Source organism: Dicentrarchus labrax, unplaced genomic scaffold (genome assembly GCF_905237075.1).
Source record: "Dicentrarchus labrax unplaced genomic scaffold, dlabrax2021, whole genome shotgun sequence".
Lineage (NCBI taxonomy): Eukaryota > Metazoa > Chordata > Actinopteri > Moronidae > Dicentrarchus > Dicentrarchus labrax.
Window position 1 is genome coordinate 8,366,967 of NW_026136722.1, and position 13,583 is coordinate 8,380,549.

General features: G+C 39.6%; 1 protein-coding gene across 1 annotated transcript; it reads right to left on the minus strand.

The window, feature by feature from the left end:
* LOC127356123 (lipid droplet assembly factor 1) lies at positions 1-1,792 on the minus strand. Its single transcript, XM_051387649.1, has 5 exons — positions 1,641-1,792; positions 1,309-1,420; positions 1,056-1,224; positions 816-961; positions 1-571 (listed from the first exon to the last, which is right to left on the minus strand). Exons 2-5 carry the CDS (start codon positions 1,399-1,401, stop codon positions 518-520), a joined length of 462 nt encoding a protein of 153 aa, XP_051243609.1. The 5' UTR covers positions 1,402-1,420; positions 1,641-1,792; the 3' UTR covers positions 1-517.
* Positions 1,793-13,583: the final 11,791 nt, after the last annotated feature.

The following is a 13,583-nucleotide window of genomic DNA, read 5'->3' on the forward strand; positions in this document are numbered from 1 at the left end:
GGAATTCTGATGAGCGTTTATTCAAAGCTGCAGTACAAATGTACAACATTTTGCCCTTTTTAACATAAATATGTAACAGTTATATTGTAGTGCATTTTCAGGCTGGAAAACATAATCCACAATGAAACAGTGCATTACTTTTCTGGGTAAAGTACACAAATCAACCTCTTTAGTACTTGAAATGAGCCGCCATTTCAATATGTGCATTAAGATAAGTGGACTGAAATAAGCCTTCAGTATTTGACTATTAAGGACTATTTGAAACATTTGTTATACAGTGTTCTGGCTGTTGTTGACATTTCGTACTTATTGCACCATATATAAAGATACAGTAACCATAAAGGAGTCTTGCTTGCGTGCTTAAAGAAGACTCAAGCCGCCAAACAGTACATTCAACTGTTCTCTGAATCCCACCCATCAAGCTTCAGTAGTGCTGATTTAAGGCCCCCGTACTCTCAGTAATTTTGAGCTTTCAAACACATAAAAGCTGACAAAGAAGGGAAGAAGAATCTAGCTACTACATTTCCTTCTGTGTTGAAGTTTCACATTCACTCTCTTCGACTTCACCTTTCTGGAAAGAACAACAGAGAAAATGCAATGAGAAAACAATTCCACAGATTAATATGTGTGTATGATAGATTTTAGCAGAGAGGATGACACTGACCTAAAATCCATTGATTTTATTTCATTACTGATGCTACCATTTAAGGCTGCACCAGGTACTTAGATTGCCATCAGCTGCCCTTGAAACCTGAACTTTCCATGTGCTCAAAACTTTAGTGGTAAAATAAAATAACTCTTCTGCAGAACATTACCTTTGCCAGATGTGGGTAATAGTGTTTGAGGATGTTGGAGATGGCGATATAAATCACGTTAAAAATGACTGAAACTGCGACAGAGAAGAAGGCGATTCCAGAGAGCACACACAGCAGAGTCAGCCCTGCTACAAACAACAGGAACCCTGACAGACACAGACAGAAACAAAATGATGAGCACATTATGGCCCACAGAGGGGCTGCATCATATTAAGCTGCTTTTGACATGATTACACCTACCCTCAAAGAACACAAAACCTACTGCAGTCATAATAATAGTCACAAGAGCAAAAGTGAGGAAGAGTCCAACGGGCAGTGCGGCCATGGCGCCGAACATCAACACTGACAGAGCTAAGACAGGGTGGCTGCTGAGGTACAGCCCGACTCTTGTATTCATCACCCTTGATACCTGTTAGAGAGAGAAAGACACGATGAAGCTGGGAGGAAACGCAGAATGTCCCCTGTACATAAACTTAAGAGTAAGACACATTACCTTGGGGTCATCATAAAAGCGGTTCAGCAGGGTGGTCCATCCTCCACACAGCTGCTGAAGGTCAGTCACACTACTGCTGCTGCTGTGCTGCATCTTCACACATCTGACGAGACTGAAGACATGAGTTAAATCACACAACTGAAGTTAATGCAAACACTTACAGCAAGTTGGTGCGTTTCTTTAGATACGGACTGGATTCAAGTGAGCAACAGTGACTGTAACAGAAGACAAGACTCCAGTTCGCGAGCTAAGAGCTGTACTAAAGCTCAGCTGCACTATAAAGTACTTAAAAACATTTCTGAAAACACATAACAAAGTTAACAAGTACAAACCTGATCAATGTAGTAGACTTGGGGTTGAGTCTCGGCTTTTGTTCACAGTCTGTGAAACTGCGTCCTGTTGTTCAGAGAGCTCAGACACTTTAACACTACCAACACACCCTTTTTAAATACATGCCTCCTTCTTCTTTTTCTTCCTCCTCCTTCTTCCTCTTCTGGATTCCTGATCAGAGAGACTCTAAAAAGGCTTGTTGGCGTTGTTGCTGCCATCTACTGTTTACCAAATATGTTTCATTACTAATATGATTGACTATGACTGTGACATCTTACTATATTAAAACATTTGTGGAATATCGTAGTCATGTACAGAAAAAAACAAGTATCTAAGTTAACACAAAATATCATCTACATTTCATAAAATATCAGATTTCACCCTGATAGAAATACAACTGGTAAGATCTATATCCTCTGATAAAGTATGAGAGCTTCAAACTAAACTAAATAACTACAAAATATGAGCAATAAATCTTTGCCAAATAATCAAATAAGCAGCCAAAATAACCAATTAATCAGTGCATAGTTAATCATATTCATAAATATATTTGTGTATTTATTATGGTTTCTGTTATCATTTTATTTCTCTTCATACTTGTGTAAATAATATGGATTCATTCAGTGGAAATAATACAGATATTTACAGTGGCTACTATTCTTATTCTAGTCTAGATTATTGACTTGAGTGTGAGTGACGCACCAGTGTTCAGCACTCTCCAGTGGTCACAGTGAGAAACTGCAACACTTCATTAAATTCAGTGTAATCATTCTTTATATCACAATGTACAACTCAGTATTAGTGTGATTAGTCTCATCAGTGCTGGTAATAACTGCATTAATAAAGAGCAGTGTTCTGATGTGGAGTTTCTGTTGACTAATAAGAAAAAATATTATATAAATACTTTTTATTATTATTATTATTATTATTATTATTATTATTGCAACAATATAGATTTAATCTTCTCTATGCAATATTAAAAGCCTATTGTATACTGTGCAACCTTAATGGCTCAATGTTAATTTGATTGAAAGAAACTGAGCATTGCAAATCTACAATCTACAAGTGTATTACTATGCATACAACCACATATCTTCTCTTCCTTCTCCTTCATATTACTCATCGTCAATAAAGGACCACTGTCACTAATTATGATGGACGACATGTCCGGCCTTCTCCGCTTCTGCCTAATTGTGCCATAAACCACCAATTGTCTTTATTGGACAGGTGATGAATTATGAAATGATTTGTTTGTGCGGTAAAAGAAGATCTCCTTCTTGAATTATGAATACAAGCACTTTTTCTGAATGTTTTGTATTAAATAAATTCACACATATTCAAAATGCAAACATGCTGCAGTTTGCATGTACAGCAACCTGTCACTCTGATGAGCGGGGAAACATTGGGAACCCTGCTGCTGTTTAATATAGAGCTTCAGTAAAGAATACCAACCCTTTTTAATCATGCACGGTGTGATACAGTGATTGATTGTTGAACTGCTGCTGTGACTGGTCTGTTATGAGGGAAATCACAACAGAAGTTCTCCAGAGATCCAGAAGAGGGGGGGGTGTTCCCAGTTTACTTCACAGCTGTCAGACTGAAACTGCTCCTTAAAAATAATGGCCGCACTTTCTCCCCTTTCTGCTCTGTGCTGCTATTAAATGGCAACAGACAGATTTCTCTGTGAAGACGTAGAGTGATCAGAATATTAAATGACTGAACTTCACCACCACCGCTGATTACTTCTTCAATCAAAGATAGGAATTGCTGGTCTCCCCACCGCCACACACAAATTAAGTCCAGTCCCTTGAGTTTTGGATAGCATTAAATATATACGGGCACATAACTGCAAGGTCTTTCACGAGGGGAATGGCAGTGTGATCTGTTTTGAACTATGCCAAAGAGAGACACCCTGGGGACCAGTGATGACAACTTATTTAGACCCTTTATAGCTTCTGGCTATACTAATTAATCACACTCTGTTGTATTGAGTACAGGGGAATGATTTGGTGAGAGAGAGGAGAGAGACTGCATACACTTCTCCAGACTGCTAAACACAATGAACTCAGTGAACCAAGGCTCGGGGAGTAAAGCTGAGTGTGGATGTGCAGTTTGTGCACACACAACGAGGAACTCCCAGTGATAAAGCACAACTCTTCTTTCTGCTCTCCTTTTTTATGGCTCTTCCACATCAGATTATACATCTCATAGAGGAAACTCCCACTTGTCCTTCCTGTATTCACTGCAGCCAGGTTGCTGCAGTGCTTCAAACCACTTCATTTCTTACTGCTGACCCACACATCAACCCACTGCTTCACCTTATAACCAGACCTGGCTGACAGCAGACTTTGTGAAAGGCTTTATCTTCTGTCACAGCTGTGGAACATCTGGGAAAGCAGCCCGTCAAATATATATATTCTCCTACGGATCAACTTTTCTCATTTAATGTTATCCTTGCGGAGTCAACCTAGTAGCTCATTAGATTCCATCACAACTCACAACTTACTTGGTTTTGAGACAAGCAGTGTGATTTTTCCACTCTGAGGTACAATAAAATAAAATCTCTTCCACAGCTCCACAGCTCAAACCATCATGAAGTTAAATAACATGATAACATCGATAATTAATCAGAAATAAAGTTAAAATTGTTGTTATACAACTTGCTGAGAGAACTGAACTCAATATAATAAATCACTTTTGGAAAGAATCAATATCAAGCAAATATAAAAGGTTAGTGTTAGTTTGCATTAGCCAGTGTTGCACAACTGCAACCAAATTAACAGACAGTTCACCGTTTTATTAGAATGAAAATTTCACACACTTCACGTACATTTTTAGCATCTTTTTAGTTTTATCTGTAAATCAGAAATGGTAAACTTTTTTTGCGATAAACTTGACGAATACATTTTGACCCAAACAAATCCTATCTGTTTCAAATAAAACCACATACACATTTAAAATTGTTCTCCCGTTGAACCAAATAAGACAGCTGAAAGTTGCTCCTGAGACAAATAACTTGTGTGACAAGCGGCCCGCTCTCCTACTTGAGGGTAGATGAAAATTGAATGTTCTTAATGTGTGCCATATAGCACTGGTGCAGAGATATATCTGAGCGTCTGAGAGCAAATTGACTGTGCGATATGTCTACTGGCACGTGCCGAGCCCATCAACACATTGCAGCTCGGGCTGTGATTGATGGGCTGTCAGCAAATACCAATTTGCTTGTGCTGATTGTAAAACCTAATCACTGGGAGAGGAGGAGCATAAAATAGTCAGAAATCTCCTGTGGTTCCCTGCTACCTGATGCGTGTCCACCTCTGTGTGGCTTCTAAAATTGTATCATGTGTTACATTATTGACGTCTGTCCCTCGCTGACATGCTGGAGACAAGGCCCACTGTGTTATATGAGAAAATGAGAGGGGACCTGGTGCTTTTTTCTCTCTCTCCTTTTCGCTTGTCACACTTGATACCCACACCCCTCCATCACATCTCTAACCACCTCCTCTCCTCTCTCACAGTCCAGACTTTGTTCACCTCTCTTTGAAGTTTGAAGCACAGGAGTATTCGGCCAACAGCTGGCCACAGGAGAACAGAATGTCTTTGGAGTCTGTCCTGTGTCAAATAGGATAGTCCTCATTGTCAGTGGTTGTCATTTTGCCAGATGAAGGGGGCCATTTTTGGTTCCTGTCCCCCTGACTGGGGAGAGCGAGAGGCTCAAAGGGAGCTCCCCGGAGGGTGGTAAAGGGCGCTGCGGAGGACAGAGTCAGAGACCTCGTCAGCCTCTCAAAGCTCTCCAACACCAGCAGCAGCATCACTGCACACACACACACACACACACACACCTCATTATGAAGCTAGAGTACACAGCCAGCGAACTTAGCTTAGCAGAAAGAGAGGGAACAGAGGGAAACAGCTAGCCTGGCTCTGTCCCAAGGTAATAAAATTTACATACTAGCCCCTCTGAAGTTTGTTTAACGTATATTTGGTCAAAAACCTTAGATAAAAATCTTATTATTATCTGTTTTACCAGGACCAGAGTTTGGCTAGAACCAGTCATTTCATATGACTGCTGGTTGCCTGGCAACTGGTCCTAGCCAAGACTAGCTAGCTAGCTAGCTAAATCCCAAAACAGTGAAATGCTGTTTTTTTACCTTTCAGTTTCTGTACCAATTAAACAAAAACAGATTAAACAAAACAAAAATACAACACGTCACGGCAGATATAGACATTGAAACTGTAGTGAGAGGTTTATATGTTGCTTGTATAATGTCGATTTGACTATGAACAGATCATTTTCTATCTATAGTCTATATTCCTTTAAGCAACAAATGCAACCAGGCTTAACTGTACTTAAAGGCATGTTTTAGGAGTTACATATTGCTACTTGCATTTCTATCAGCACATTGTACATCTCTGTTGATGAAGCCCAACATCGGGCTTCTGGTTTATCATCGACCTCATTATGGACAGTGATTGAATTTGCAATATTTAATCAGCGTGTTTCCCACATTCAATTACAATGAATCAACACCGCTGCCGCAGTCTATCAGAAAACAAACTTTTTCATCAATTCGATGCAAAATCTATGAGGCGCCATTGAATGACAAAGTAGTGTGGAAATTTTCAAAAGTTGGGTCAGTGGGTTTACAGTTTGAAAAACAGCACCTTCAAAGAAAAATGGACCTGATCAGCAAAATGTTGTTGCATTGTGTTGTTTCTGCTCCTCATCAGATATGCAGTTCCCCGCTCAGCTCCATATTTTGATGAATTGCTGTTGCTGCCATTTGTTTTTGCACTTTGATACGCTGTTTGAGTTATGATTAAAGAGCGAGATGGCTAAAACGTGATGCTGGATTAGTGCCAGCTCTTAAGAAAGGACAGAATAAAAAGAAGGAGGAGGAGGAGGAGGAAGGACGAAGGGTCAGAGAGGTCGTCATTAAAGAAAGGTGACGGTAGAGTAATACACCCTCATCCATTATTTGCTGCACCTTTGTTTGAGTCTGACCTGGAGGAGACCTTTGGACTGAAGGAAGAGGAGGGGGAGAGCAAAGAGAGAGGATGAATAAGGGTGGCAACATGGGGCTGCAGGAGGAGTTCCTCTGTCTCATTAAACCTGTAGCCATCCTTTTGTATTTTCCATCACTTCACAATGTGTCCCTTAGGAAAGCAGGGAGAGTCTCCTCTGTCCACGTGCCACAGCTTTAATGTCAACCGCTGGACTCGCTCATTAAACCTCACCTGATTGTCTTGAACCGAGGGGAGGAATTCATGCAGCAGTGTGTGTTTTGCACAGGTAAAAATGAGCTTCGGATCTGGCATTTTTCATGTGGTCTCAGGGGGTTACGGCAGTTCACCGCGTGGGAGAGTAACCTCTGATCAAACTGCAGTGCTCAGCTTTTCGCTAAACAAATCTTTTGTGATGCAAACTTTAACAAATCTGTCAGGTGCGTGTGCATACTGTGTCACCCACACAATCACACACATGCACATCAGCGTCAACTTCACAGGTGACCCTTTGTGTCTGCGGTTGTTTGGACTTGCAGATTTTTTTTGATGCTCTAACCACCTTGAATTAAGCACTACTCCAACATCAAGGTGGTGTGGTTAGCTAGATGAAAGCTAAGGGGGTATGCACGGCGGGTAATACATTAAACCAGGCAGGTATTCACAGCCACAGGCGAGGCAGCTGGGGAGAAGGATGGGGTGTGATGAAAGGGGGATTAGCATGGATTCATCATCTCTCTCTATCACAGGAAAGCCATGAGTGCTACATGAAGCTACTCTGTGATTGTCTGGAGAGGAGCTCAGCAGGTTTGTTTGTTAAAGAAGCACAAACTCCTCAAGTCCTTCTCCAAATCTTAAAATCAGTGATTACTGGACAATCAAATATGCTTTTATAATCTAGAGTAGTGCTTTCTGTTTTTGTTTTCCTGTGATGTCCTTTATGTGTCATATGGATATGACATTAATATGGCCATTGTGTTACTATGGTTTGTCCTCCTTTTAGCTGTGCTTGTGTGATTTTGTCTGTGTTTATGTACTCTGTGATTTTGTGAGTTTCTGTGCTTATGTGCACTGTGTTTGATGAGATTTTATCTGTGCTTACTTACTGTTTTATGCTTTTCTTTTAATGTTTTTCTGCCATCAACCTGCCAGGAACTGCAGGTGAAAATGATATTGTATGGTTAAATCTGGCACAATCACGTAGTGGGCTTAAGTCCTTGTGTTAATTAATGTGCATTGTTCCTTCTTCTTCTTAAATAAATAAACTTCAAAGTGGCAACAAAGCATTAGTGCATTGTCTTTGATGGTAGACATGTTTATACCTTATAAAATATCAAATAAAATGCATATAAAGTACAGAATTATTGACATATTGTACGTAATGTTTCAATGATTTTCAAAAGTTAAATATTTCGTGGTGCAACACCAACAAATCCTACTAGTGTTAAACTACAGGTTTTTAAATGTCTTTCATGTTTCACGATTATTTAAAAAAAAAGAAGCTGATTGGACTCATTTTAGATCCCAACCCACTGGTTGAACCCCTTTAACATCCAGTAGTTCCTGATAACCTGACAGGGCTTCTATATCGCATAAATATTCATGACTAAATAAGTAACAATCAGTTACATTTAGGAAAATAAATCTTCCTTAAAATACCTGTTCTGCTGAATGACAGCGCCAACAAAAGCAAGAAAGACGAAGACTGCAAACTGGCAAACATGGATGTAAAAAATGTCGGATTTAAAGTATTCCCAGAAAACTCAACAAGACACCTGAAATGATTATTTATTATGAGTATAATTTTTTATGACACAAAAATCACTGTGACTGTGTGGCTGTGGTTTGATCTGCTTTGCTTGACTGGGGAGTGTGACTGTCATCACACTGAGATTAAAATACTGTGCAAAGTCGTGATTAGTGCAACAAAATAGGTGACATCACCTTTTTTCAGCTGAGAGCTGCTAAGCAGTCAGAAGAGCACAGACATAAATGTCTCCTGTGAGAGACAGAAATAACTCCTCTGACTTGTTCATTTGGGATCCTGTTGCTCTTAGTAAGAATCAGATTAAGAAAATAGATTTTATGGGCCTTTAATGTTGGAAGATATACCATATTTCACATAATTTGTATAATCTATATCAGCTCATCCCAGCTCTTTATTGAAGCTGTACGATGTTTACATTGAGTGAAATGTTCAAACACAAATATCTGATACCTTTGGAAACTTTGAGATCCTTACTAGAAATAAAAAATAAAGTTATGTGGGCTTAAACAATGTTTGGCTGCACAGCACAGCGGTTTAAGATATTTAAAAAAGCATTTTGCATTTTATTTCCTGCAGCAATACTGAACAATGTGCCTGTGTCACGATAACCCACAGTGCCCCTGAACACAAACCCGCAGTTTAAGAACCTGCTTTGAAGCTTCATCACCCCAGAATATAATTTTGTCACTCTGAAGGTGTAATTTTCCAGCAGCTGCAGTGTCAGTCAGAAACAGGCTCAGGTGTGACACACTTGTGACTGTAATTTCGCAGATATATCAGTAAATGATCTGTTGCATGGTGAGAACATCAATTGTCGGTAATATTTCTGTGCTTTTCTGTGCGGAGAACTTGAACCCCATCGCTCGAGTCACAAGACAAAGTGCTGTTGTCTCTCCTCCCTTTTTCAGTTTTATTTTATTCAGATTTTTTTTTTTCTTTTTCTCCAATCTCAAACACTTGGTCTGTCGACACAAAAGATGATAGCAGTTATTGCTCAGTAAAGAAGATGAGTTGAGTATTTTAGAGAGAGCCTGGAGCAGTCATAGACACAGACACCCACATCACAGACAGATACCGGGCAGACACAATAACAGCTCTGCAATGAAATCAGCCTTTTGTGAAGAAAATATCAGGAACACCAATGTGCTGGAACACCTTTGTTTTATAATAATGCAGCCCAGTACAACAGCACCACAAGCTCTTCACAGCACAAAGGTGAACATTATCATTTGCACAGTACTAGTTGTTGCAGGAACACTGTTGCATTGTTACGATTACCGAGTCCACCCCCTTGTAAATATGCCTGATTCTACATTAACAATTTGTGATTTAAACACATAAAAAAGCCTTTTCCCTCCTCAAGGTTAAGTGGACATAGTAATGCAGTGAATAGACAGTGCCAAGCTCACGTGGAAAAGCACAAACATAAAAGTGTTTCATCCAGAACTGAAGGATCTGCAAGAGGAAAATTATTAAATTTATAAATGATGATCATCATAATCCTGGAACTTTATTTGAATCCATGAATTTTCTCAGAAATCCCACCGCCTTCTGCTCAGTTGTAAAAAGTTCTTGTTCTTGTTAAAGGTCCAGTGTGTAACATTTCGGAGGATCTATGGGCAGAAGTAGAATATTTAAAGATGTTTCCATTAGTGTAAAATCCCCTGAATATAGGAATGTGTTATGTTATATAATATTATTATATATAATATGTTTTGTGTTTGTTACCTTAGAATGTCCGCCATGTTGAATCACCATCGCAAGGGTGAAACGAGGGAGTTGTAACTACATTGCTAGATGCCACTAAATCCTACACACTGGTCCTTTAAAGCTCCATTAAGGACATTGTAAACATTAAAAACAATGACTCAGGTTGCTAGCACTTCTTATCACCCTGACCCAGCTCTGGAAGTTGTTATAGGTCAGGTTTGCAGCTTCATGAGGGGAAAGGTCAAGCCTCAGCTGTATCTCTCTTTTGAAGCAAAGCACGGAGACATTTTTTGCCAAAAGTCTGAAATGACATCTTTACAGCTGGTGCCGCTGGGCAGCACTCCAATCTGGTTCTCCTTGATCCCAGTGCTGCTTGTGATACCATCGATCGCTCTGATCTCATTCAAAGTCTAAAGGATTTCTTTTGGGAGGAATTAGAGGCCTGGCTCCTAAATGATTTGTATCCCATATCTTACACACACACATACACACACACAGTTTTCTGTCAACATAAGAAGCTCTTACTCGGACAGAAATGCCCACAAATCTAATCTAAAACCAAATCCTTTCTTAATCATCCTCAGCTAATATCACTACGGCTCAGGAACTCATTATTCACTCATCAGAGCAAAAAAAAAAAAAAAAAAAAAAAAAAACTACCTTCCCCACCTCTAAAATGTGGCTAGACGACTTAATAATATCCCACGTTTAGAGAAGATATATTTCACTTAAAAAGTAATCTCTCTTAATAGGCCTTTTTCCACAGCAGACATTTCTACTTGCCATAGCAGGAAACGCACATGTGTTACTGATAACATTAACAGTGGCTCTGTTCTGGGGTGCGCCTGGTAAAGTCCTTACTGCAGCTGCTCAGGTTTGTTTCCAACCTGCGTCCCTTTTCTGCATGTCATCCCTCCTCTCTCTCTCTCTCTCTCTCTCTCTCTCGCGCTCTCTCTCTCTCTCTATCTCCCCTTTCCTGTCTATCTTCACCTGTCCTATCACAAAAAGGGATTAAAAAGCCCAAAAGTATCTTTTAAAAACCCCCAAAACAAAGGCTCTGCTGTATTGTATTGTAGTGTTGCGGTGTGTGACAGTGATGCAGCATGCACAATACTAGGATCCTGAAACTGAAGCAGCCAAAGGGAATTCAGCCATCATTCATTTTATTCTTTAAAATGTGACAACCCCTAATTAAGAGCCCTGCAGCCTGGAATTAGAAGACAATTTATATTTTATGCCTTTGCAATATTTCACACTATCATATGAATATGATACTGAAACATGAGTGAGAGAAAATAGAGGGTGACAGGATGTGATTTCTTTTCTCAGTCTGTCGTCACTGATTGAATGTCAGTGGAAACAGATAATCAATGTTATCTGTAGTGAATAAGCTGCTCTGTGATTTTGAAATAGAAATGACCACACAAAAGAACAGTTGTAGTGTCTAGTTGGAGTAAAAATCTGCAAACTCTTGTCCCTACATTGCATGATTTATAGTCCCAGCTTTGCTTATTGACAGACATATAAAATAAATAGCTTTGACATACATTTAGAAATTTCCTTTTCTTGCAGTGATGCTCAGAGGATATAATGTTTTAATTTCTGTTTTTATTTGTCACCAAAATTCACGCACCAGCCTGAGGTCTAACTAACTAAATAAAGACATCTTTGCATGTGCACACACACAGAATCACCAGCAGCCCCAATCACAGCAGCAGCAGACAGGCTCATCCATCTTTATCACTGCAGCAACACACTCGTAAGACTTGGCAGCAAGCACACACGGAGACACACACAAAGACACACACACACACACACACACACACACACACACACACACACACTCCCTATGTTTCTTTCTTCCTGTCTTTCCATCTTTCTCTCTTCTTTCTCGCATTTTCTCCTCTTCTCTCCCCGTGACTCCCCTCATCTGTTGCATAAGCTTCACGTGAGAAACGTTTCGGAGCTGACAGCACATTTATCAGATGGACCTACTTTACAGTACAGTATGGCTGAAGAGTACAGTGACCTCAGCTCATACGAGGGGGTGATTTATTGAAAGGAGCCAGTTGCAGGTTGTCTCACTGAAACAGACACAGTGATCCTTTTGTTCGGATCCCGGTGACTTGATTGTTTATGCAGGAAAATGTCAGTTAACAGTGAGCTGTATTTGGCAGGAGTGAGGTTTTTTTTGTGTGTGTGTGTGTGTGTGACAGAGGTGTTAATTGGCTTGTTGTGAGCTCTGTGTGTTGACGATTGGCAGACTGTGGATATGAGCAAGATGGTGATTGGCTGCCTGTGCCTGTGGATGTAACCAGGGGGAATTTGAAAGCTGACACACGTGTGTTGCTTTAACTTCAATCAGAGGTGATTAATGGCAAATAAAATATGTGTGTGTGAGTGTTTGTTCTCATGCGCCCTATGCTCCGTTTCTCACCTATCCTGACACCGACAGGGACAAAATGTCAGCTGAGTCAGCGCTGCTGTCAAGACTTTAATTGGACATACACACACACACACACACACACACACACACACACACACACACACACACACACACACACACACACACACACACACAGCTGAATCCCTCCTTTTGATTATCACCTGGATTGTTACAGTTGAGCTGGTGCTGTGGAACAACAAATCTCTTTTTTTCACTGCACTGTGCAGTGTATCGGCCTAAATTATAAGAAACTGTTATCACACTTAAACACCCACACACTGTGACCACACAGCAGCACACTGGTGGACGTAGCCTGCACTGGTAGAGGAGCTCTGCGGTGTGTTTGGGATGAAGTCAATGATCCTCTATCGACATTCATCTTTCTGCTGGAAAACTCAATAGAAGGAGTAGTAGTGTGTGTATCATTTTATATCCAAATAATACGTTTTTATACTGTAGGTTATATATTTAGTTTATCTTTTCTGTTACAGTTTGTGCAAAATGGGTTGTATTGTTATTATATTACTATAATTGATATAAAGGATTTCATTCAAAACTGAAAAAAATGGAAACACGTTTTACTGGTCAGTCATTTTCTAATCATTTCCTTGGTAGTCGTAATTTGGCCATAATTAGGCGGAAAATAGGAAAACCTAGCTCATTTTAAACCCAAGTAACAATTTGCTGAGGATCATTTCTGTATGTTCAGGTTAACAGACTCTGAGTACCATCTATCCACATCTTTATCCTCTTTTAAAAATGTGCCATTTAAAATGTGCATTTTACTGTCTATGTCTACTTCTGTGTTCTTTTAAATGCTTTTATTTTATTGTTGTTGTATTGTATTCTGTTTTATTTTGCTGCTGTGAAGCACTATAAGCATTATTATTGTTATCATTATCTTATTCTTAACTGGTATAAAATTACACATAGTTTTTCATTAAATGTCTTAGAAATCAAAATAAATTATATACATTTTATAAAGGGTTCATCATGACATTGTTATTTGGGTTTATA